This window comes from Dermacentor silvarum, chromosome 2 (assembly GCF_013339745.2).
Source record: "Dermacentor silvarum isolate Dsil-2018 chromosome 2, BIME_Dsil_1.4, whole genome shotgun sequence".
Lineage (NCBI taxonomy): Eukaryota > Metazoa > Arthropoda > Arachnida > Ixodida > Ixodidae > Dermacentor > Dermacentor silvarum.
In genome coordinates this window covers 196,520,863-196,547,071 of record NC_051155.1, presented here as the reverse complement: position 1 = coordinate 196,547,071, position 26,209 = coordinate 196,520,863, and the positions used below count along the sequence as shown (strand labels likewise).

General features: G+C 50.5%; 1 protein-coding gene across 1 annotated transcript in view; it reads left to right on the top strand.

Moving 5' to 3' along the window:
* Nucleotides 1-26,209, top strand: part of LOC119442396 (uncharacterized) — a 142,699-nt gene that overhangs the window by 60,269 nt on the left and 56,221 nt on the right. The window contains 1 exon segment of the mRNA XM_049662112.1: nucleotides 21,303-24,036. Coding sequence (XP_049518069.1) covers nucleotides 21,372-24,036 — 2,665 coding nt within the window. The 5' untranslated portion in view covers nucleotides 21,303-21,371.

Sequence of the window (26,209 nt, the reverse complement as noted above, 5' to 3'; positions counted from 1 at the left end):
GCAGGTTGCTGGTCGAAAATCGCGGCGGCGTGCAAAGGAAGGATAAGAATGCCGCTAAAACGGATCCTCAGCAAAGAAGAGTTGGCAGAGCGATGTCGTATGCATGCCGAAAGGGCTCGATAACGTTTTACTGCCACGCAAAAAGGTTTATCATGCGCAAATAAATACATTGGCCGGTATTTTGTAGCGATGCCTTTAATGTCATAATGCCTTTTCGCGCTTATCGCGCTTTGTCAGTGGTCGGAGCGACGGTCCGCTCGCATTATCAACGGAATCAACCGGCCGTGAGCGGTGGATGATAAGACTAGAGTAGAATAAGTCATAATGCCTTGCTACAAAATCGCGGCCATGCTCACCGGCAAGTGCGAGTAGCGAGGGCCTGAGCGATCGGCGGGCAGCCATCTTCTATTCCTTTCGGAACGGGACAGTCTGTGGCTATTCAGCAAATTTTTCAGTTTTGTTCGGCATATTAATGCATTTTTTCCCGTACACCTCACTTTGACGTGGTGAGTTTTCGCGGTTTTGTGAGGTCGCGTGACAGACAGACGAAGTGGGGGTAGCTAGAAAACATTGGACCAATAGCAGAGGGCTAATGTTAAAGAGGCGTCGAATCAGGAATGATTATTGTTCTTTTGTGCGGTTTAATCATGCATGATCAGTGTGTACACGTTATATCAGATGGGGAGCTATCACGGTTTTCGTGACGTCGCGTGGCAGACAGGCGAAGTTGGGAGTGGTCGAAAATGTTTTGACCAATCGTGGAGGCTGATTGCAGAAATTGGAATCAAAACAGTTTGGAATCATTTTACGTTATAGCGCCCCTGATTATGTTAACTCTCTCTGATTGCTACTGGCTGCATTTTGTGCGTTATGAAAACACGTCAGCAGGTTAACTAAGGGTTATGAGCACATTTTCCATTTCTTAGCAAAAATGGTCAGTCTCACAAATTCATGCAATACTTTTACATCTTTGTTGGTGTAAAAGTATACGCAGAAGCCTGTCGCCAATAAAGAGTTTCTAGCATGCAGGTACCTGCAATTCGCTGCCGTAGCCACGGGAAGGGGGGGGGGGGGGGGGGCAAATAGTGCACATGCGTGAATTTTGTCTAACGGCTACGTTTCGTACTTAGAATTAAGATCATGCAATAGCAAACTAAAGCATAAGAAAGCACACAGGACAAAGAACGAGGTAGCTTAACCAGACGGCCAGGCGCACGTTCCGTATACGGCAAGGCTAGATCTTCTCAGTCGCACGGATAGCGTCACGGGTTATATTTAAGTGAGAAGACGATGATGATCGCGCACGGTGTATACAGCTGCGGACGTACTGCCTATAACTGAGACAATTATTTCTTTATTTCACTTCTCCATCCTGAACAGGAAGCGTCTCACGCCTTCGTTCCATGCCGTCGAAGGCCCCACGAGGCAAAAACGAGAAAGCGCCGAGCCGAGAGGCCCCTCGTCACAGCGGGGCACTGCAGGCAGAGCGCGCGCACTTCGCGTGTATACGTCTGGTATAGATTCGGGAAGCGCGGTGCTTCGGCGCCGCGTGCTCGATCAAGTCCGCACCAACGGCTCCGGTGCATATACGCGCGACGTACATGCTTCACTCTTCGCCTTCCTGCCTGTCACAGGCACGTCGAACGCCTCCGCGCATCATGCGGTATATAGAAGACAAAAGTGGGCCACATCGACAGAGCGCGCTCTTAATGGGGCGCTGGCGTGCCATCAAGTGGCCGGTCAATCTATATGAGCCGCCGGCCAGCCAGCCGCATCTGCAGCCAGAAGAGCGGAGAGAAAGTTACCGGCAAGCCGGAGGGGTTCTTCTCGTTGACGCTTTCAGCCATATACGATGCCCGCTTAGCCGTCGTGACGGCATGACAGAAGGAGTGTTTAAGGATCCTCTCCGACTCCATTCTGCGATGACTCTGTAAAAGTCAAATTTAGGATGTACAGCGTCGTAGAAGAGGTATTTCAAAGGTCCACTCTGGGTCAGCCCGTCACTATAAAGAAGAAAAGTAGGTAACGTAAAGCGCTTTCTGGCTCTTCGATGTCGCGTGTAGCGGCAAGAAAGGGCGGTTCCGAATACTTTCATCAGCTTGAAGCTGTCACCGGAAGCAAGTAAAAGAAGGGAGGCTGTTCCCGTCCACGGCGCTGTCGACCTGTAAGGGCCGAACCGGACAAGAAACCGGAAGAGAATGCGGAAATAGCACCGTGACGTCCCACGTGTATAGCGATCCGTTTCTCCAGGGTTCGTCGATCGCGTGCGCTGTCCGCTGCGAGCGACAGCGGCTCCATGTCCTGACGACATCGCGTGCCAAGACGTCGTACCTTATTTCGGGCTCCGAAACAAGCGGTATAAGCCTCTACTGAGGAAATCGCATAGTTGACAGAAAGAACGTCCCCATTTGTGCATTAAACACTATATAAGGAATAGACAGACCGAATGCGAGTAGATCTTTTTTTTTCTTTTCCAAGCTTAACTTTCGTAAGCATCCTCAAATTTTGTCACGTCTCTGTTCGACGAAAGAGACCGTTGATTTAGTTTCTCTTGGTTTCTAACGCCCGATTTGTTCCATGACTTTTTCGTATTGTACTCTATATAAACGTTTACACGTACATTCCTGGGAACACGAGAGCATTGCTGGGCAATGGAGACGCGAGGACATTCTCATGTTGTGAAAACAATTAACGCCTCTAACAAGTAAAGAAGCAGACCACGAACATCTGGGCTCGTCATTGTAATATGCTCGTATGTCCAGTTGATAAGCCCAGCTTCTCTCATTATCTGAGTACATCCGATAGCTGTCCTAACACTGCGCTGACAATGGCATTGTTACAGTGCTCCTTTTGAGTCAAAGGTTTTTCTGTGAAGTTACCAGTAAATGAAATGTGCACATATATGCCGTTTTTTTTTTTTTTTTTTTTTTGACACGGCAAAATGCGAAAGCATACTATAGCGTGTTCTTTTTTTTTTTAACCTTCACAGAATTTTTCAAAAATATGCCTATGGCAGATATATAGCACAATCCTACTTGAGCATGATTACTGGAACACGTGGGCATTATTTGCACGAGAAATATAAAAATTATGAATTGTACATAATGAGTTCGCAAGACATGCGAATTGTGAGGATGACACCGGCTTTGAGATATGTATTTCCAAAATGTGTGACGAAATACAATCGTGTTTACAGCTATTGTTGTCCTGCGATTCATGAAATAACGTTCTGGTTTAAAAAGTAAGTTTAACAACAGCGCATTTTACAGCGTGTTTGACGGCTCTTATCTCAAACTGGTGCTATAGCGTAAATATTCGTTTCAAGTGGACGAACCTTCAGGAGTCACTGGCTTCATTTCGTAAATTGCAATATGTGTCCTAAAGTAATAAGTTCAAGAACTGTTTTTGTTGTGTGGTTGATTGTGCATTTCGATTTCTCGAGCGAATAACAATGTTAGGATGCTCAAGTAACCCAGCTCAAGGATTAGAATTGTACCAGCTGGCACAGGCAATTTTAATTTTTTTTATGCTAGCTGTATATATAAACAAACACTTTGGCAATGTATACAGATCTCAGATTTGCCAATAACACAACTTCGCATTGTTGCTAGAAGTTCTTGCATTGCGTAACGCTTTATTTTGCTCGTTGCACTTGTTCTATTGGAAACATCGTTCACAGGCATTTAGACAGAACATTTCAGAAACCAGCGTACGGGCCTCACATAACCGGAAACAATGACACTTGCGTGTTGCTATTAACACTTATGCGGTCTGTAGGGGCTACGTTTATGCAGAAAGCCTGCACGTGAAAGTATACTTGAAAGCAAAATCTATGCTTTCATGGCGCAGCAGCCATTACGACTATACATTGCACCAGTGCGCGGCTTCCGAATGACGCTTGAGCAACGTCAAGCCGTGCCAGTTATAGCAGCGGACAAGCCCCGCCCCCGTGTGAAGAGCGTGGACACAACGGTCGCATGTTTACGAGCGGCCCGGGCCGTTCCTGCAGCGCTTGCTGGCGCGCTACAATAGAGACGTAGCCTAGCAACCGATCGACTGCATGCATACGCGTCGCGCCGGCTGCCGACGAGCGTTTAGTTTGGTGTCTGTGGGCATACGCAATGAGTCACAATGGCACGCCGAGAAGACCACCCGGGAATATTGATGCCAAGTGCCGCTACCTTCTCCCTGGACGGACGTGGGGAACAATCGTTCGCGAGAGGTTAAGTCGGCGTGGATCTGTAAGTCAGTTATCAACGCATGTGTTTTTGTGAATTCTCATCTGCACGATTCTCCCTCTCGAGGTGTGCGAGAGTGTCGTTCACTTCACTGCGAGTTAGCTGGTGGAACGCGCACTTAGCACTCATTGATCAGTTGGGAAATGTTTGAGCGCGTCCAACTTAACGAAGTTTATAGGATGTTGACAACGTTACCAATTGGCAAGTCCGCAGCTTCAAGTCGTTCGATGACCGGACGATGACGTTAGAGACACGAGGTGGAGATATCACAGTGTATAATTTCCTGAGTAAATTTATTTCAATTGAATTCTGGGGTTTTACGTGCCAAAATCACGATTTGATTATGAGGCACGCCGTAGTGGGGGAGACTCCGAATTAATTTTGACCACCAGGGGATCTTTACCGTGCCCCCAATGCACGGGACCCAAGCGTTCGTGCATTTCGCCCACATCGAAATGCGGCCGCCACGGCTGGGATTCGATCCCGTGACCTCGTGCTTAGCAGCGCAACACCATAGCCGCTAAGCTTCCAACGCGGCGGGTGCCTGAATCAATATATGAAACAATCACTTTCAGAAGGAATAATGCAAATTCGCCAGTTATCCGCTAACTAACTCTGCGATAAGGGGTGCCTACACCACACTGGAATATAACAGTAGAGATAAGACAGCGTAAAATTATCAAAAGGTGTACATGTACGTTGAAGACCACTCCTTAAACGAAATCCAAGGGATTGCTCGAACGCTGTAGAGAACCTCGAATAAAGGAGAAAAACAAGCTTCGCGATCTTGTTGCACTCGGGCATACATATATATTCATGTTTACCCAATTGTTTCACGTCCTGGTTTGCCGCCGGACTTCCTGCCATGACCGCTATCGAAACTTAGAAGTCATCGATGGCACGCAAATAGGCAATTTAGATTGCCTTGCCAGCTTTTCCCGCGAGGTATATAGTTACACCGAGCTAATAGCGACTTATCTATAATATTTAAATCATCGGATACACGTGCAGCGGGCGCACATCATGCGATGAAGAGATATATAGAAGTGGCTATTATGAAATCACGTGCCACAGCCGGCGTTGACACGAGCTATTTGCACTTCGTGCTCGTTTGAACGACGACCAAAGCTGTTTCGCCAAAAGTGCGCTTCGGAGAAGCGATCGAACGTGACGGAAAGTGTTTGTACGAGGATTGAATATCTAAAGGAGTACTGACATGTATTTTAGAAGTTGTAAAAACTGCTTCTTGCACATCACATGCTTCTTGCATGTAAAAAGAATCATACTTAGCAAGGATGGAGGTTGGGAAACACTTCTTCGATAACTTAAATTCATACTAAAGTTTGCCTCGAAATACCAGACCTGGCGTTTATTTAAGGCACCCTGACACTTGCCATGGCTTTCTTTCTTGGATTTAGAGGGTCTTGATTCGAAATGTCGTGCGAGTACTTTTTTTTAAAGAAAGTTGTCTGCAAAAGACGGTTGCCCAGTCGCGTATAGCAATGTATGCTTTACGGCACGAACAAATTATTGCGATACGTTCGCCCCTTGTATTTCTTCGTTTTAAGCACGGCTTTTTCAGTTTTTACGCCTTTCATTTATGTGTCGTCTCATGCTGCCTCTTCCACTAAACGCAGAAACTGTTGGCGGATATAAGTGCTCGCAGCCATGAACCAGCTCTTTCTCATTTAGCAACTTCCTGACCAACCGCCTCTCAAATACCTGCGATAAACATTTACAAGACTGGTAAGCTGGCTTTCCCGCAGTGCTCAGTGCTCAGAACGAGTTATTCCTCCTTTAGCAATTTCATGACCAACCATCTTCAAATACCTGTAATGAATCCTTTTTAAACTGCCAGGAGGGATTTTTCTGAATGCTCATTGCCAAATACAATATGGCTGCCCAGACATTGTTAAAATGCTGATTAATGTGCGCCTAGTGCAAGCATTGTTCCTGCTTTCGTGCACTTCTTCCAATAACATTTGTCACATGAAAGCAGGAACATTGCACCACTTGGTCCGGTAATCACGATTTATACAATGTACTAACTGCCATATTTTGGGTATTTGTGCTTTCGGGGAAAGCCAGTTCGGCGCCTTCCTATACAGTCTAATATTACGTCACGGCTAACATGCCGCGTGTTTTCTTTTTTTAAGCAATTGGTGCACTTTTTTAGCTTGGTTGATTGCTTCGTTTATGGAATCGCAAATGCGGCGCGGACAAATGGCGTAAATGCTAATGCACCAGTAGATTTCCTTCTAAGACCAACTGCTCAGTTGACTAGACTGTTGTGTCTTAACGTAATTTGATAATGAATGGTTCCTTTTTTATACACACTGTTACATAAAGTGCACTATATGAGCTCGACCTTGACGCGAAAATCGCCTACTTCGATTTCTCTCTCTCCCTCTTCGCGAACTGCGCGGTGCACCGGCCTGAATCGCATAGCGGGAAGGAACGGGTTCACGTCTTCTGACTTCTCATATGGGGACCCCGAAAACTGCCGTCTCGCGTGCCTTCAATTTTCCTCAAACGCAGCGAGAGCACCACAAACGTTCCTCGACAGCTCTTGGATACCGCAAAGTTTCAAGGCGACGTCCAGTAACTCAACCAAGGCTAAATAAAGGGTCATGCACAGCTGAGCGGGAGGCTGGTAGTATAGTTATCGTTTGCTACGGTTGCTGGCGAGAGAAACGCGAGAGTAAAAACGGCAACACAAAAAATGCATTATCACGCAGAGACCTCTGCATAGTGTGAGAGAGCCGTGTACGTCTCTGTGTTCGTGTCAGCGTGTGAGCGTAAAGAACAACAACAACAAAACGAAAAACAAAAAAAACACATTAAGAAAAATTTGGTTCCCATCTCGGCATGACCGGAACGATTGCGCGACGGAATGTGGAAACTCGTTAAACGCCGGAATAGAGCACGTCGGCGGACGAGGAAGCGTCCTGAGAGACACAAAAGAAACGGGCGGAGAAGAGAATAAAATAAAGAAAGAAAGAGAGAGAGAAAATGAAGAAAGGCTAGAGCGAGGCAGGAGAGGGAGAAAGGCGCAACTGTTCGCGAATTCAAGAGGTTGAGGGAGTGAAGGCGGTGGGGGTGGATCCGCCACGCACGGTCGACGGAAGCCTTTCCAAAGAACCGTCGTCGGCGTCGTCGTCGTCTTCGGTGGAAGTTCGTCGACCGGAGCAACCTAGCAGCGGCACCTGTCAGCCATTGTCCCGTGGCCAGGGAGGCAAGAGACGTCGCTGCGGGCCGAAGGAGGTTTAAAAAATAAACGCACAATTCAAAAAGCAAGTCGCTAGAGGAGAAAAAAAACAAACAACGAGAAAATAAAAGGGTGAATAGAGAGACTACAGCGACGAAGGAACGCAACGCATGCAACGGCCCCGGAACATGCACGCGCGAAGTCCGTCTGATCTGGTCCGCAGGTCCCCCTCGTCCGGTCGCGTCGTAAAGATTACCCTCCACCCGGCGTTCGGCCTTTAACGCGGGCACGTCGAACCGTTGGCTTTACGGGCGACCCACCCCGCAGAGGTCTGGTCGGAAAGAGGCTAATGTACCCCCATCTCGAGCGGAGTCACCTGCAGGACGAACAGATATCTCCTCCACGTGTCTGAACGGTGACCGCCGACTAGCAAGGGCAGGGCTCGAGATAGCCTCCGCAAGACTTTGCAGTTCCCGGAGATCAGCTCGAGCAGCTCCGGCTGCCTAAAGAAGATTCGAGACTGGTTTGGCCTGATTCAATAGGCGGGAAAGCAATTCAATTGATAGGAGGTGCTGCAGAAAATAGAAAGAAAGTTGAGAGGAAAATGAAGAAAGAAAGAAGAGGTGTCTCAAGGTCAATTTAGGCTTAAAACTTAACCAGTGGCTGTCTTGATACGTAGGCAAGAGACGGTTTACTAACAGTGCACATTTGCGATCACGACATTCTTCTCCAGTTCTTCATCATCAACGCATCAGTGATGGATACGCAAGCGTGTGTAACCAGTAACAACTGGTGTCAACTAGCATCCAGTAATAACTGGTAAGACCTTTTCATAGAAAGTCGGTTCCGTTTCCGAGACTCTCTCCTCGCCCTTCTCGACCGCTTCTTACGTCAAGTTACGGCACCCACGCATTACTGCAGACGCTTGCGTGCCGCGCGGCGCCTTGCGATTTCTGGAAAACCGCGAACGTCGAGCTCAGTCACGCGTTCGTGTTCCGCCAAGTTGCCCACCACGACAGTACGGGGACGACGGGGTCCTTCTTGCGGCGGTCACTCAGCGTCGGAGAAGCAGTGGACCGCGGAGCTGGACCTCTTGTCTCTGTCCGTGCGCGAAGGCGAGAAAGAGAACTGACCTGGCCGGCCATTCGCGCCCGCACGACGGCCGCTTCGGAAGAAAGACACGACGACAGACTGCAGCAGCGGAGACAGAAAAGGGCCGACCACGCTCATTGTCCACTCGTGGCGACGACGTGTCAACGGCCCGTGGTGCGTCGCGCGGCAAGAAGCCATTGTCCGCCTCGTGACGCACACCGGTTCTTCCGAATGGCGGCCGGCAGCCTCACTGAAGTCAGGTGCGCCGCTGCAGTGCCGCCTGTACCCGTTCCCGGAACGGAGCTCTCAGAAAAAGGCGGACAATTGGCTCGAATTGTCCGACCATTAACGGCGTCGATGGCCGGACTGCGCGGCGACCGTGACACAGAAACAAGAAAAGGCGTCGCTGTTGCGTCCCCTCGCTGCCTCGTGCTGTCATTCGTTGTGAGGACGGCATTTATGCTCGACGCCGAGAAGGAAAGCAAACTGAGTTAGAACGATTGCGTTGTTTAGGTAAACGTGACAAACCATAACAAAAGCATACAAGACGCATTGAATTGAATTCTGTGGTTTTATGTGCCAAAACCACACTTTGATTGAGACACGTCGTAGTGGGGGACTCTGGATTAGTTTTGACCACCAGGGGATCTTTAACGTGCCTCTCTATGTAAGGGACATGGACGTTTTTGCATTTCGCCCCCATCGAAATGCGGCCGCCGCGGCCGGGATTTGTTCCCGCGACCTCATGATTAAGCAGCGCAACACGCTTGCCATTGTAGCCGCTAAGCCACTGCGGCGGGTACAATATGCATTTGACAACATGTTGGATAAAGACTATGTAGTACGTGAAGACCGCAGAAAAGTTTCCAGGGATTCCGTGTTGAGTTTACAGCCAAGAAACTGCAGGTTCAAGGAAACTCAGTCCTGCAGCGGACGTGGCATAACAGTATTCATGCGTATTCATCCAGTACATCAGTACATCATACATCATACAGTACATCATACAGTACAGTATTCATCAGTATTCATACAGTATTCATGCGTCACGTTCACGGTCTTGCAAAAGGACCATATATATGTGAAATGCAAATTTCCATATATAGTGAAAGCTTTCTAGTGGTGCCCTTAAAGCCCGAAGACACGGCGTCACATAATTACCTGGTTGAACACCGCTAACTCATATCATGTAGTTTGTATGCTGCGCCGTTTATGCAAGGCGACATTTGCGTACCGATACTGGGAACCATTAGAGTTACAGAATGGATACCAAGAGAAGGGAAGCGCACTCGAGGAGGGCAGAAAACTAGGTGGGGTGATGAAGTTAGGAAATTTCCAGGCACAAGTTGGAATCAGCTAGCGCAAGGCAGGGGTAATTGGAGATCACAGGGAAAGGCCTTCGTCCTGCAGTGGACATAAATATAGGCTGATGATGATGACCAGGAACCTTCAATATAATTTTGTTTTAGCCGAGTTTGCTTCTTCGCGAAAGTTTCTCATTTTCTGAGGCCAACATGTCCTTGCAATTTATATTTCATTGCCGATACCACGTGCTTTCTAGTCGCCTCGCTTGTGGTCAGTGCCATATTGTGAAATCCCAGTCATCTATATCAGAATTACATCTTGCACAGCGCGCGTCCCAGCAGGTGTGGGTCGTAACGAACGCCAACAAAACGCAACAAGGGCAGTAACTCTCGTCCCGCTTCACACGTGCAGCTTGGCGGACACGAGCTTGACAACCGCACAACCCGTCGCTATCGAGGTCACAGCAGTGTCTCTTGTCTTCCGAGGCCGAAGCCATAGGAGTCAACGTGCCACTCGCGAGGCCGCTAAGACTTACATTGTTCGCCCAGGCTCGAATGGACAATAAAACACACCCCCTCACCGCCTTCGCACGACAGCAACGACCGTCCTCTCCCTTCCTACCAGGGTGCAGCCTTTGATGAGTCTATAGACATGTATCACACACGCCACGACGCTCTGATGGCTCCGCGTGCGAGACGGCAAGACGACGGCGGACGGAAGGGAACAGAGCGCGCCTACGCACGGGAGGGATGCCGGAGCGGAGGATGAGTAACGGCGCCCTTTTTATATGAGTGATTGCGTCATCACCTTATTCGAACGCTCGCGACAGGAGACCTTGCATACGGAGCAGCTCTGATATACGGGGCCATCGGGTCTGCGAAGACAGTTGTGTACAGTATGCACGCTGGCGCCTCCTTCTCGCGCCCGCCGTGAACACGTTCAGACGGACAGACAGAGGCACCACTCTCGTGGTACGTGCAGGGCGGACGACGTGGCTGCGCGGGCGGCCGCGTGTTCCAGCCCGAAGCGCGGCCAGCCGGCCGGCGAGGCCGGCGTGACCTCCCTGCTCGCTTGGCGGTGTGGGCGCGCAAGGTCTGCCGGACGCATCCCACGCGCCGCTGTGCTGCTGGCCGGCCCGAAGGAGCGTGACCCACGCGCCGGTCGTGCGGGCCTTGTGCACGGCAGCGGCGCCACACGAGAGCGCGTTCACGCTTCCGCGCCTGGAGGGCGGCCGGCACGGAGAAAAGAGGCAACCCTCCCGGCAAGCCCCTTGTTTCCATTTATTTTATTGCACCTCTCGCATTCATGTAATGCGCTGCTGCGGGTGCACGCGCCCGAAACGCCCCCACCTACGTGCGCGTGTGCTGCACGGCCGGGGAGGGGTGGTGCCCGGTGTGGGTGTCGAGAGGCGTGATGCGCTTGTCCGCAGAATACGCCGGCTGAAGACCACGCAGGTGCAAACAAGACGACGGGGTGCTTGGGGTCAAGCGTGTGCGGTATCGACGTTTAATTGCGTCTCTGTGACCCCCAGCGCACGCCATCTTTCGTTTACTCAAATGATAGCGACACTCTTGCACTGACTGTCGTGTCACGGGGACGAGTGACTGGCTCTATCAGCCGACCGAGAGCCGCACTTGCGGACACGACCGGTCGCCAGTACCACGACCCTCCGCAGCCACCAGATTAAGGCCAGCAATTAGAGAAGCACCCACACCATGTTTAACGGCTTATGTTGACCAGTCACTCAGTACCAGAGGCGTCGATTTCACTACAACACTCTTTGTCATCTCGCAGCTAGCTGAGATGTTCCTGTAAATGTAACACGTTGAGTCGCGACCGCCGATCCTGTAAAACGTCAAACGCGTCTGCTCGATTACTTTGGAGTTTGCAAAACGCAGTAAGGCTATAAAGAGTTCTTAACGGCGGAAAGAATTGTCACGTTTCTCAGATTCTGATAAGGTCACTTATACGTGAGGCCCCGTTACGCATCTGCCAGGAAATAATCTGTGGCGGTCATATGTAGCCCAGCCCCGAGCGCAAATTTGACGCACATGACCCGAGAAAATGGGGTAGGAGAGCACAAGAGGGTGAATGAAATAAATAAATAAAATAAAAACGAGAGGAAGGAAGTAGGAAATATCTGCGCTGTCTGCAGGGCAGTCGTTGCTGCGACTGCGAGTGTGCATCGTGGATGGGTGACCAAATATGAATACCCCCCCCCCCTCCCCCCGCCATGCGACCTTGAACAATGCTCGGAGGCCTATATCTGCAATCTGCGCATGCAAGTGTTTAACCACTTGTTACGGAAGTTTTTGGGCCATAGCTATGAAGCGAACACGAGGAATGCGGGATTTATACCTGTACGCCATTCATCGCAAATCCTCTGATATAAGTCGTCGTGTATACGTTTTTGTCCACCTTCAAGCGATTTCGCTTCATTCCATGCGTATCCTATACTGTACAATTCAGCACGGGTCTTATGCGAATGGGCCTCACTGCGACAAGATCAATCCAACGCAGAAACGCGTCTGACGTTAAAAATACGCGCAGTTTTGTTCACTTCAAACTAATCCTTCTCTGTCTGGAATTGCAAGCTGAGCTCTTTAGCAAGTATCGGCCCGAAGTTTCGACAAAAAGCCCCTCTGTTCTTGTCTGACAGTTCATATGCTGACCGTCCCGAGTTTCTCAATACCCCGCTCCCCGAATCTGAGTGCGCACACGTTTTCCTTGAAACGTATAACCCTGTCGATACGCGGGACAGCAACAAAAGCTCTGCCGCTGCGGCTCTTCGGGCGCCTTTACATTAACACTGCGTGCACGCGAGAGCTTCCCGATGTGAAATGGTAAAAATAAAATTAAATAAAAAAAGAGCAAAATCATCAGATGTGTGACTTCAGTCGTGTACGTGTGGCCAGACACGTCCCAAGGTTGCGGCAGCGCAGCGCGCCGCGCGGTCGCCTCTCTTCAATGCCTTCTTGTAATGCAATGCATATTGTGTGTGCGCGAGAGGCGTTTCCCGTATTCGCTGCGCGCGGGGCGTGTGTTTCGAGCCCGGTTCTGTGGCTCCACGTTTTCGACGTTACGTGACGTACGCGCTTGCGCAGCTGCAGCAACGCCTCTCGTAATGGCAAAGTGCCGTTTTACGACTTCGAGGCCCATCGTTACAAAAGACCTGCACGTCGTGATGCCCGCGTTCCGTGGAGGAAACGCGCGCACATGCTCCAGCACTGACGGCAAGCATGAGAGATTAAGGGTATACGAGAAGCGGCAGCGCGTGGTGAAGACGGAAAGATCTAGCGCAATGTAATATGACGCCGTGATTCATCATATCATAGGCTGATGATGATGGCGGTGGTGAATATGACGCCGGATCTAGTCTGTGTTATGCCGGGAAGCACATGCCTGACTTGGAGCGCGCTCCTAGTTATTCTATATAGGAGTGAGTTTACATCAGCTATAAACGCTTAGAATGAAGCTTAGTATCAGGGTTGAATTGAGCACAAACGTTCGTTGATCGGTAAAACACCGTCTAACATCTCGTTAAACTGTCGCCATTGCAAGTGCACTTCAAAATTTGCTGACAGTATAGCTTTATTCAGACATAAGAGCGAAAAATTGCGCCTTATGGTCGAGGCGTGGCATATCATTAATAGCGGTGTAGTACAGGTGAAAGACAGCCCTCGATTATCTTGCACCAAGAGGAATTGTCATTTTTAGGCAGTTATATTTCGCGAGTGCCCACGCGTGTCCCTGATTGACGGACTGGCGCTGCCGTCCTTTGAGCGTGCGCATATAAGTATTGTTTTTTTTTTTTTTTTTTTTTGTAGCCGCTGTGCAATCTTTCAGTTGCGCAAGACTTGTACCTGTGTCCATGTTTGCACATCTGCCTTTCGATAACACTCATCGCAGCTGAGATTGGCATAAAAAAATGAATGAATAAATTAAATTATGGGGTTTTACGTGCCAAAACCACGATCTGATTATGAGGCACGCCGTAGTGGGGGACTCCGGAAATTTGGACCACCTGGGGTTCTTTAACGTGCACCTAAATCTAAGTACACGGGTGTTTTCGCATTTCGCCCCCATCGAAATGCGACCGCCGTGGCCGGGATTCGATCCCGCGACCTCGTGCTCAGCAGCCCAACACCATAGCCACTGAGAAGAATGAATAAATTATTGAACCCACAACTGTGTTCGAACCGTCTTTGCTGGAGAAAGCGACATCCACTATAGTGACGGAATTGACCGACGTGTCGTAACAGGACCAGCTATACTGTCTAGCGTATAGCTCCTGGGTTTGACCGGTTCGGCTCGCCAGGTGAGAGAGAAGGATGAGAGGCAAACAAATAGATATTCTTGCGCGCATCAATTGGGCCAGTTTTCTTCCACATTTCTTCAATATTTAAGTTTATTATGTATAAGTTTAAATATTGAATTACTTTGAAAATTATACTGCACTCCCTTTACGAAACAACGGCGCACTAGGCAACCGCGACATGCTAAACATTTTGAAATGTAGCCAACACATGAAATCTTAAAGGTGCATATGTAACGTAGCGTGGACTTTTGCGCATCAGTGGAAACTCCTTGATGCAGAAATGGTCCTGTGCATTTCTCAGGACCCTACTCGGTTCGAGTTTATTTTGACAACAAATACAGAGTTGTGATGGGGATTGACGTAAAGGACAACCAGTGTCTGATAAAACGTTAGAATCCCTCCAAGTAATTGGAGGAGTCTTACCCCAGCCCTCTGTAATGACAACTTCGCACCAGACCTCGAATCGCCACCTGAATCGTGCGTATATTCAGGACACTTTGCAGCGAAGCTTCGCAATCAGACAGGATTAGAGCTGGATCAGCGACCTTCTCCGCTTCGATTCTCATGCGACGAGGCTGGAGACGTTGAACAGTTTATTTCGGTGTGCCCATACACTAGGCTATGAGATAGATATGCAGAAACTGCTTTGAAGCTTGCGAAAGAAGCGCCTTCCACGTGCGAGCATGCGACAGTTGTTATTTCCTGAAGGATTTGCCAAAGAGCTCGGATGGAAATGTCACATGTTGAGCCATTGTCACTTGCCTGCGTGACACCGGATTGATGGACTCCTGGTGGCGGATCTGTTCTCCCTACGTGACACTTTTTTGTGGAACTCTCAGGGATACGCATCAGCGTTTAAGTATACTGTAAAAGACGCTAGGGCAAAGAAATCGCCGACCTTAATTGTAAAGCAGAACCCGCCTGCACACCTACAACAACCGCCGAGCAAGCTGGCGATCACGGAAAATCACCGCGCGCACCTTTCTCCTTCAGTGCGCTGGTCATTCGTCTCAGGCCGGGAGAGATCCCGGAGACTGTCTCGTTCGGGTTGCAATGTGCTTCAAGGCCACTTCAGGCCAGAGAACCAGACAGAGAGAATGCGCGTTAACCTGTCGGTGCCAGTGTAGCCGCTGCAAGCGTTCTTCTTCGAGCTTGTCAGACGGAGATCTTGGTCATCGTGATCACGGGAACAGTGGAAACCCACAATGCGCGTAGACTGCAGAGTGGCTTGATCCGCCAGATTCTCCCGGTGTAGATGAAATCTTTGTAAACAACGCCATGGCTTAACGATTAATGCAGTCATATATATAGCGGTGTTGTGGTCGCGGTACTTTCTTGCGCGGTGCGTGCCTGCGGTCGCCTCTCGAGCAAGCTTCACTCTGTACCCGCTTTACGTGGAAAAAACAAGCCAACCACGTGGACTTCTTGCACGTATATTGAGCCTGGCGTTGACGCGGCTATTTCAATACACGCGATATCTACTCCGTAACCAGGGCTTTCATGTGTTGAATAGGGGAGTGGTGGAGGTGAAGGCATTACGCGTGTCCGTAACATGTGTGTATATAATGGAGTTAACAGTCTAAACAGGAATGTCACAAACACAAAGAACGAGGAGAAAAGGAAACCGAGGGCCCGATTTTTTATTAGTCATGTCATAAGAAGCCCACAAACAAGGACACCAAGCACAGCATAGGTACAAGTAATATCCAAGTACAAGTACTAGTAATATTGCCTATGCTGTCCTTGGTGTCCTTGTTTGTTGTATTCTTATAAAAAAAATATTACACACCGTCTCCATACAAAACGCCATACAAGCTGTATGTATAGACAACGCTTTATAGAGAAACGTCTATATACTTTCTCGACACTGGCAAAATAAACTTTTTCGAGAGGTGGCGTCCCAAGCAATCCGAGTCCAGTGTGCGCACTTGCGCATACACGGAAGCTGCGGCCGCGCGCCGGACGACGAAGAGAAATTGCGACCGCCTTCCAGACTCGCTCTCGATCGCCTCTGCACTTGTTGTTCTCGCTCGAGGGGGCGCTGCTTCGGAGCAACAGTGCCTGCATGCGGCCGCAGCAGTCTTGACCACACGCGCACATACATACCGGTTTCCACGAGGCAGTCCGCACCGCTGTTATTACCGGTCACGGCATAGCTGAGCCGGGTCACGATAGCACTGTACGTGTGTGTGTGTGTGCGCGCGCACTGCGCAATAGTGGTTGCATTTACGGGGCAATCGTGCTTTAGAAACAAGAGAAGCAATAGAATCGAGCCGGTGGCACACCTGTCATTGTGGAGAGCTATTGCACACTGGTGATCGAGTCCCGCTTGCATCTATACGGCGTAATTGAATAGAGAAGCTTGGAGCGTTTTATCTAATGTCCTAGGATTACAGACTGCAAAAGCACCAGCTTTTGCAATCTGTTTGCAGTTTGCAGTCTCGAAGCATATCGCTTGCAAAAGCACCAGCTTTTGCAGGCGATACGTTTCTGTTATTTGATAACCCTTTCGAGCCATCTTTATATGTGCGTATAAGCGTAAATATTAAGTAAGCAAGAACAGTACATACTGCGTGGACCGAACTTCATTTCGATAATTCTTTTCAGTCCGCTTGTGGTTTGTTTGTCTTCTTTACGAGTAGGTACTCCAATTCGAAGGGATGATGGAATTTTCTAGTCTGTCCTATGTATATATATTACGAACATCAAAGCACTCGCGATCTCCCTGACTAGGGACCTGACGGAATCCTCGGGAGGAAACAAATTACGCTTCGATTAGTGAAGTGTATGCTCGAGACCCAAGCGAGGTGTTTCGTAAGTGAAGGCGAAGGAAAGAGAAGGACATCGTAAAATATAAAAGCAGAGGAGAACCCTTTTATGAAAGAAAAACATGTTTCTGGCGTACCCTTTGTCGAATACAGAAGGATAATTGCAGAAAGAAAATTTTTGCAGTTTTTTCATCCATTTCTGCACTGTGGATATCACCAGGAATGCTTAAACAGTTTACGGCGACTGGAACCCGATACACGGTGGCATCAATCAAGTGAGCGTGTGAAGAAGTATCTGGAAGCCTTCGTACGTCTACACGCGAACGGTGATTTCGAATTCTCATTACACGCCTTATGTCAGAAGCGGAGTTCCGTTTTGCTTGTCCCACTTGGACATATGCCATTATCCCTCGGTATGCAACTGGCACGGCTTTTGTACCAGCTGCATCTGCACACCATGCACTCTTCGCGTGCCTTACGTCATCTTTCTTACTGATTAGATCACTGTAGTTCTCGCTTCCTTTCTGTTCTTGCGCGGAGGAGGTTCGACTGCCCATTAATCAGTGAGTTGGAGAAGTGCCGCTGTATTTGGATGGCATAGCGGAACTTCAAATTTTTTTGCCAAACACTTTCAAAGTGAAAGCCTATGTTTTCCCCATATCAACATACTTTCTTTTATCGACATACATTACACTGCCGTTGAAGAACGTAAGCAGAAAGCCACAAGAAAGCTAGACGAATGCCTACACTGTACTTGAAGCTGAAAATATCGCTTCTGAACTGGAAAGTCATTCCGCTTTCTTTCTTCGCGGTATTTTTACGGTGTACTCTATAAACCATTCCGAGATGGATCACATTCTGGTGTTTAGCATTTGGAATGAATGAATGAATGAATGAATGAATGAATGAATGAATGAATGAATGAATGAATGAATGAATGAATGAATGAATGAATGAATGAATGAATGAATGAATGAATGAATGAATGAATGAATGAATGAACTTCGCTGGTGCAGACAGACAATGTACAGACAATATATTCGATTCCCTTGAGGCGCTGTAAGTCTAGAAGCGAGCAAATGTTTTCGTCCCCATTTGTTCCTATTCCAACCGACGCACAAGCCAAATCATTTTGAACGTTCGATTCGGCTATACTTAAGGCAGAACTTAGTCAGCTAGAGCAGGACAAACAGGCAAGGCAATAAAACACATTGGAGCAGATAGAAAGAGCAGCTAGTGTGATTTCGAGTTTTCAAACCGACAGCGCGTGCGGTATACGTAAAGACCGTAGTCGTCATAGCATTCAAGCATGCCGCCATTGAGTCGCCAGATTCCGACGCGAACGCGCATGTTTCCCATTCGCTCGGTGCACGCAGACTCCCCCCAAAACTAATTCGAGCAAAAAGTAACTTTTGGTCAAGGAAGCGCTGTGCCAGACTTAATCCAGATCGCAGTGCGAGACATCAGACGCCATCCCAAAGAAAGATCCCGCGCGCGCCACTTTACAATTCAAACCAGTGTGCACGCGCGAGAAAGCATGCACGCCTGTGATTCCCCACAAGCCTAGCTGACGGGTGCGTCTGTCACAATGCGGGCGGGCGCATTCCTGCGGCTAACGACGCGTTACCGCGCTGCGGCCAGCGGCCGCGCGGAGGATGCAACACTTCTCGTCCCTTCGTGTGGTTTACCACACCGGGCGGCAACGATTCCATTTTCTTTCTTTCTTTGTTTCGGCTCTGCCTTTCCTCGCCACGGCTTGTTTCACCGGACGGCGAAAACGGTCGTATATATAATAAACTCGCGCACGCGCGGTTATGCCAGGAATGCCGCAAATGTCCTGCCACGCATGCGCTTGCGCCTTTTTTTGTTTCCTTTTCGGGCTGTCTTTGCGTGCTTCCCTTCTCGACTTCTCGGGACGAATGTATACAGGTACCATATAGACGTCGTTTCCCTTAGTCTAGCGCCGCCCGCTACCGCGGCGCCCGTTCGCATTAAGGACTCTGCTGGAATTCTTCAAGCACGCGGCTGTCGAGGGCAGCGCAGCCGGCACAACCATCAGCAGCCGCAAGCAGCGTTATGACGAACGCGAACTGCGAACTATGCATATATAAAAGGCACAACCCGGCGCATTACGGCCGTGGAGACCTTCACGCGGGCGCCGCCATTACGAGAGCAAGCGCCGGGGCCTGATTGGGTCATAATAATCACCGCCGGAAATATATATAGAGGTGAGCGCGAAGTAGTACGAGGATTCCGCAGGTGGCGCGAGAGCGCCGAGAGGCTGCGCTCGCATAGCCAAGCGACGTGCGCCTCGCGACGAGTAATCGCGTCCTCGCGCCACGGAGAAAGGGGAGCGTGCGCATGCGCGATTGGGCGATTCTAGAAGACGAATACAACTCGAAACCGTGTCTATGTAATCCCAATGTGTACGACGTGCGTAATAGATTGGAACCTGCCTGCATGTCGCCTCTCACCCATATATAGGATGCGGACACCATGCATAGGAATATTGAAGGTTATCCGGTCGTCTGGCGAAGCAACACCAACGTCGCGAGGTTAACAGAATAAAGAAGAAAAAAAAGAGGCATTATAAAATTCAAGGAAATGCAACTGCTATACGCAAGAGCAATTCACGCACTCTCCATCTCCCCGCTCAATTTCTTCGTTTATTTCTTCTTCTTTTTTCTTTCTTCCACTTCTACCCGGTCTTTAAAACTTGTATAGTTCTTGCATCGAGGTGTACTTTCTTCCCTCGCCTTCTGCGCACGACACATGCATCAGAGCCGGGAACCAATGTGGAAAAATAAACACATCTGTTAACAGGCCTGGCAATTGTCCAAGGGTCGTGGGTTTCTTTGCCTCGGCGAATAAGCTCCATGATAAAGCGCCTGCGAGCGTGCGCGCACGGCCCGATTCGTGCGGAGTTCCGCTCGCACGCATCCGTGACGACGCCTGCAGTGTGTACACACACACACACACACACACACAATCGCAGAGAGCGCAGCGGACTTGTACAGTCCGTTGTCGACTGCAGGCGCACGCGAGCTCATGCCTGCTGACTTCGCCTCGCGTTACTCTGTAAAGGTTCCTAATAAGGTTCCAGACAAACGGCTGCCTCATTACCGATCGAGCTAACACTGCCGCCGAGTGCAGGTGCAAGCTGTTTGATACCACGCAGAATGAGAACCCGTTCTTCGTTCGGGCGGTGCGCGTGTGTCTTTTATCGCAAGTCGTGTTCTTGGCGTATGCAAATGCGAACGAACGGTGACCATTAGCTAGCAAAGCTCGCAGCGCAGCATGCATGCCGGGATACCAGACGGCAGCACCGCGGTGATCTGCAGCTCGACGCCTTTCCGAAGTTTTGTTGTTTGCGTTTCCCCATCGTTCGGCTTGAGCGCAAAATGAGAGAGAGAGAGAGAGAGAGAGAGAGAGAGAGAGAGAAAACTATCTCGCTGCGCTAAGTCGAAAATGGCGCCGCCGAGGCCCCTTCTGGCCAAACAACGCACTGAAGCGTGCACTGTTTAGGGCGCAACGGCCCCCAGGAGGCGGAGGAGACTCCTTTCCGCCTCGCGTGCTTCCACACTGCGGGCGGAACGGACACGGTGGCTTCCACCGACCACTGAGAGTGCCCGCAGGGGAACAAACAGCGAGTTCAATGGCACCTCGCTCGCCTGGTACAGAACGATGGGAAACTATATATGAAGCTAAAAGGAAAGAACGCGGCATTCCTACAGACGAACCTTCCGTGTCGCGCACAACAGGCAGAAGTCGCAGAACTTCATGAGCCTAAGCAGCCGCGAAGTCCTCGGACGAGTTATACTTTAGAAGAAAACGCAGAATGAAATATGCAGCTTAACTGGTGCATGTGCGCGGAGACAGGGAGAGAGACAATGAGAAACTAAAGATATTAGCCTAGATGACGGTCTGGCATTCTGCTCCAAATGTTGGGTTGCAGACGTGATGATACACACCGTGAACACGTAAACACATAACGGCACGTACATGTGCGGAGATACATGCGCAGCTACTGATTTACCATAACTGAGGGTCAAATGACGAGCCGAACAGACAATTTGACTTGCAGTTTACATTACGATTTCTATGTAGGAGGTCTCAAAGCACTGCTTACCTATGCTTGTAATTTTTTTAATGACAATTGTAGAGCTGGGACATGCATCTTGATAACACATTGCTGCATTGCATTTGTTGCTGAAGGGTAGAAGAAGTACAATAAGGTAAGGACGAGACAGAATAAAGGACAGAGTACAACTTCGGTCTGCTGCTCGTTATTGTACAATTTTCTGCCCTTCTGCCTTCTAAAGGATGTCACTCTATGCATTGGTGCCTCTAACCACGCGTACCCTGTTCCCGCGCAGGTTTCCCCAGCCCAGCTGACGGCCTCCGTCGTCGCCGGCATGCGTCCGCGGCCTGGGCTTGTCTGAGCCATGTCCAAGATGCGGCAGCCCAAGTACGGCACCCTGTCAGCGGTTCCCGTCGGCCTCTACGGCGACCCCCGCTGTTACGGCTCCGTGCGGGGCTGCTGCCGTCGGCCCGGCTGCACGTGCGGCCGCCGGCCCGAGATCGACGATGCGGCACTCTACTATCACGTGCTGGGCGCCTCGTCGCTGGGCGCCGCGTCCCTGGGAAGGGCCTCGCTCGGACGGGGCCATGCGCCGAGGCGCCGGTCGGCCGCCAGCGTACATGGAGCAGCGGGCGCAGGTGCGGCGGCCGACGTCTACCTGGCCGCGGCAGCCGCCAGTGACCCCCTGCTCCGAAAGCTCAGTCGCAAGGACCGCTTCAGCTCCGTCTCCTCGCGTAGGTCCATCCTCGAGTGCGACGTCACAGCGTACGATCTCATCAAGAAGTACCTGCGCACGCCAGCCGCGCCAGATAGCGACGACGACGACCTGAACAGCAACGTCCTGCTGAACGGAGCCAAGAAGAACGGCTCCCGCGCCGCGATTGCCTCTGGGCATCCCTCGCCGCGCCAATCTCCGGCCAAGAGTTCCGCCGGGACGTCGTCGCGACCTCCAGCCAGCCTCGAACTCTGGCCCGAGGAACCAGACCCGGACTACGACGAGGACAGCGACGTGGGCCTGGAAGCGGGTCGCTTCAAGGACCTCAAGATATCTTATTCGCCGCCACTCGTGCGCAAGGTGTCGGTGCCAGCGGCACCCAAGACGCGCGCCGACGCCGCTGCAGCTTCTTCTTCCGCCTCCTCGTCGTCAACCACGCGACGCTCCCAGTCCTGTTCGCCGGTGCGACCCGCCACCGCCGCCGCCGCCGCCTCCTCCAAAAATCCGACGCTGAGCAGTCAGCCACGGAGCATACTGAAGAAGAAAAAGGCACCAGAGAGGAAGTCACTCAATGCCACGCACAGAGGCCGCGTGTCGCACGGGACCCACTCGAAGAAGGTCACCTTCCAGGAGGGCGGCGACTCAGTGGCCTCTCAAGCATGGGAAGAGGAACCCTGGGAGAACCCGCACGAGATTTTTCCCGAAACAAAGAAGACGCGTCCGCGTATTGATGCTTCGTGGGACGTGGTGGCTACTACTGCCTCGACGGGTCGCCAGACTGCGTACGTCAACGGAACGGCTAGGCGGCGCCACGGCAACGCCGTGCCTACTCCGTCGGCGAATGGTGCGGCAGAAAGCGCGCAGTCTCGAAAGAAGGAAGCCACTTTGGCACTTAAGGCCGATTCCAAATCTGAGTCCAGGACCGAAGCCTACGGGGAGCGCAGGCTGCTGCCGAGAGAAGAAAAAAAGAATGCGAAAACCGAGCACAAGGTCGAACAGCAGTTCAACACCGAAGTTCGAGTGCGGGGGAATCACAAGGTCGAAATGAAGTCCCATCCTCGCATAGATATAAGAATAGAGCACACAACTGAGAACCAAAGTCCAAAAAATGGCCAAAAAGCGGCAGTGATCCCCGTCAGTTCTACGGTGAGCTTTGATTCAGAGCCAGAGAGACAGTACCACCAGGTTAATGGTTCCTTCAACGGCAAGGGCGGGGTAAGCGTTAATTGTGATGTGCAAGCAAGTCTGAGTAACCGTGGGACGAGCATCAACATTGTACCTTGCAGTGAACAAAAGGGCATTTCTCTTGAGGTGAATGGCAGTAATAGCCCCTGCAGCAGCTACGAAGCGGATGCAGACTACGAGGTAATTTCCAGCTACAATTCCGAGGACACTAAGCTCACTGGACTCGATGCCGGAAAGGTTGCTACAGAACAAGAAACCAAAGTGGCCGAGCTAAAACCCAGCCGTCTCCAGGAAGGCATCCTTCAGCAAGCAAACGGTAATGAAGCAGAAGAATGCAAGTTATCACTCCAACAGGAATCGAATGATGAATGTCTGAAAGACATGCGCGAAGGCGGAGCTATTCATATCCAGAAGGATATGACCACTAGGAGCCCGGAGGTGCCACGAAGCCCGCAGCGCATTTCACCTCCTCTGAGTCCAAGTTCCACTTCAAACATTCGAAATTCTAGCGAGCACTTTAACAGCCAAGTAGCTTCAAATTTAGATCCGTTCCAGGGATGCAAACCGGACGGTTCTGCCAGTTCGGAGCCTAGTGATGTTTCAATCAAAACAGACGCCGAGGTTAACAAAACCCCTCAGCCTCAAGAACCACCAGTTCCCACGAAGGCCGCCACTGTTGCAGACACTAGAACCGAGGAAACGCCACCACTAGTTAGTGAATGTGAAAACTCGAAGAACCAAGTTCTTCCTCTGCAGAATGCGGAACACGGCGTCGAGATGCGCGCACCACCTCACGGTCCACATGCTAATGATGCTTCAAAAAGCACGAGGCCCGAGTGTCCTGCACGAAAGAAGCACGATCTGCAGAAAAGCGCCAAGGGTGATAGTTCAAAGGACCCCAAGTCTCCTCCACCGCGAACCGGAAAGCCGAGCCCACAGCGAAACGCAAACGCGAAGTCAAGGGACACGAGGATTTACCAAAAGGTCGGCGTCAAAGTGTTGCCCACGAAAGCAGAAGCCAACTCCGACGTGAAATTGTCCTTGCCAATGGAACATCGGATATCCAGGCCGCTGTCACCGCCCCCACCGATACCCGCCTGCTCCACTTCCCCAAGAAGAGTGCCTGCCGGTGAGTCCAAGTCCTCTGTACTTGATCGCGACGTGTTTTTGAGCCACGAATTACGAACATCTTCGTCCTAACACTCTCGTCGGTTGCATTACTTAGCGTCCGTGGCTACCCAGTTCTGCCGGTCGCAAGTTGAGAACGCAACTCTATTGCTTTTGGCTGTAGAAACGTGTCGCCGGCTAGAGCATTTAGAGAGCAACGCCACAGGCGACGCCCGACTTGAAATCGACGTCAGAAAGTAGAATCTAAAATTGCTCCTGTCCACTGCTTACGAGCTGAACGATTTTGGTCGCGGCGCTCTCGCTTCCCGGTGGTGTTCGCGTCAATCGCCGACTGCTCTCGGTGTCTGTCCCACATCACGACACAGGGAGACGAAGCTCTCGTCCAAAACAACGAGGGGGGTTAGCGAAAGCACGTCGTGAGATTGTGTGTTTGTTTGTGAATTCGAGCGCTCTGTAGCTACGCCGCCCGAATGAATGTAAGGGGCGGCACGTCATCAGCAATGCAGCCCGCGCGAAAGCAACCGCGGAGCCACCTCCCTTCACAAGGGAGAGTGGTGGCCGCAGCAACAGAAAATGATGCACTGCCTTACCTGTGTATATCAAAAGCAAAAGAGAAGAAAATAACCCGACGACGGTGCCTCGCCCATTCATTGAGGTACGCACATGCATACGCAAGGCACCGCGCGCGAAGCTTCGCCCCACCAGCCTCGGCAAAGCGGCAGCAGCAGCAAGCGGGTCATGAAGCCGCTGCGATGGCGGCTCGTCCAGCCGGCTGGCAATCTAGGCCTCTACCGCGCACCGTTATGCCGGCTGCTGCTGCTCTTGCCTGACGACCAGTCTGGCCGATCAGGCGCAGCGCGCGGTCTGGTCCTTCTTCCTCCATCTTCTTTTCGTCCGTTCGCTCGACCGTTGCGTTGCTACAGTTGGGCGCCGCCGCCTTCTTCTTGTAGACTCACGGCACGATCGGCTCACGACGCGGGCACGGCCCACACGTATATCGGAGAAGATGCCGAGCTGGCGCGGCGTTTACTCTCCGCGGGGAACGGGGTGTGTACACTCGGCGACGTAATTCTCCCATCCCGCCGGAGGGGCTGCCGCTGCGCGCTATACATATACGTATAGGAACGACAGCCAATGCGCGATGCGAGGTTCTCAACTCTCGCTTGGTTCGCGCGTCGGCCAGGCTAGCCAGGCGTGGAGAGCGTTTCCTGCTAGGTCCTATTATGATGCGTGCTAAGTTTAATGGAGCGGTTTTATAAATAGTGGCGATACAAAAGGGGCTACAATCACTGCTTTGTTATTCCCTGCACATACTATGGGGAAAGAATGTGGGAAAGCGAAAGAAAAATAGGAAGAAAAAAGGCAGAAATGCGGTCAGACCCTTAGACTATGTAATGCTACTATCGTGAGCTCCGAGACGGTCTCTCCAGCCACAGCCTTCTCGTGGGCGGTCTCTGCACGTAGCTGCGAGTCTTAGCTGGTCGTAAAGCCCCTTCGTTCGTGCTATGGGAGATTTCAATGGTTTGCATATATGCATGATAATGTGTGCGCGCATTGCGTTTAGTTCAAAGCCGAACATCACTGCAGTGCAGAGTTGTGAAAGAAGGACAATTATGAGACGGCAGTATAATTCAAGCTACGCTTTCAATGTATGAATATAGTTCGCCTAAGACAACTAATTAGCTTGTACTATACTGTGATTAACCTCGCCAGCCTTTCCCCTGTGAAACGTCACAATGCCTTTCAAGATGTACCCGATCAGGGTAGATATTCAACTCGCCAAATAATGCCCGACACAGGTGGTAACGTTATTTGGGTCTGCCATCTTCAATCACGAAGTAATCTAATTTCGCCGCAACTACTTCAAGCTCTCATAATTTAACCTCACGCGCCCGTATACATGTTAATTATTATTCCCAACTCGATCCACCTTTTTCCAGATACCAGGGCCAAGTATTAACAAAGCCTTTCGCTTGTAAGTGCTCTTTTCATTGGCATACCTACCAACCTGTGAACTTCAAAATTCGTAAAAATCCCGCAGATACAAAAGAAAGGGGGAGGAGGGAGGGGGAGGGGGAGTATAGGGGGAAATAGCATGTAGTATTTTTCTTCAAGTTTGCTCTGAGAACACACAATTTGTGGGGTGCATACGCACTTTATTAACGATGATTTAC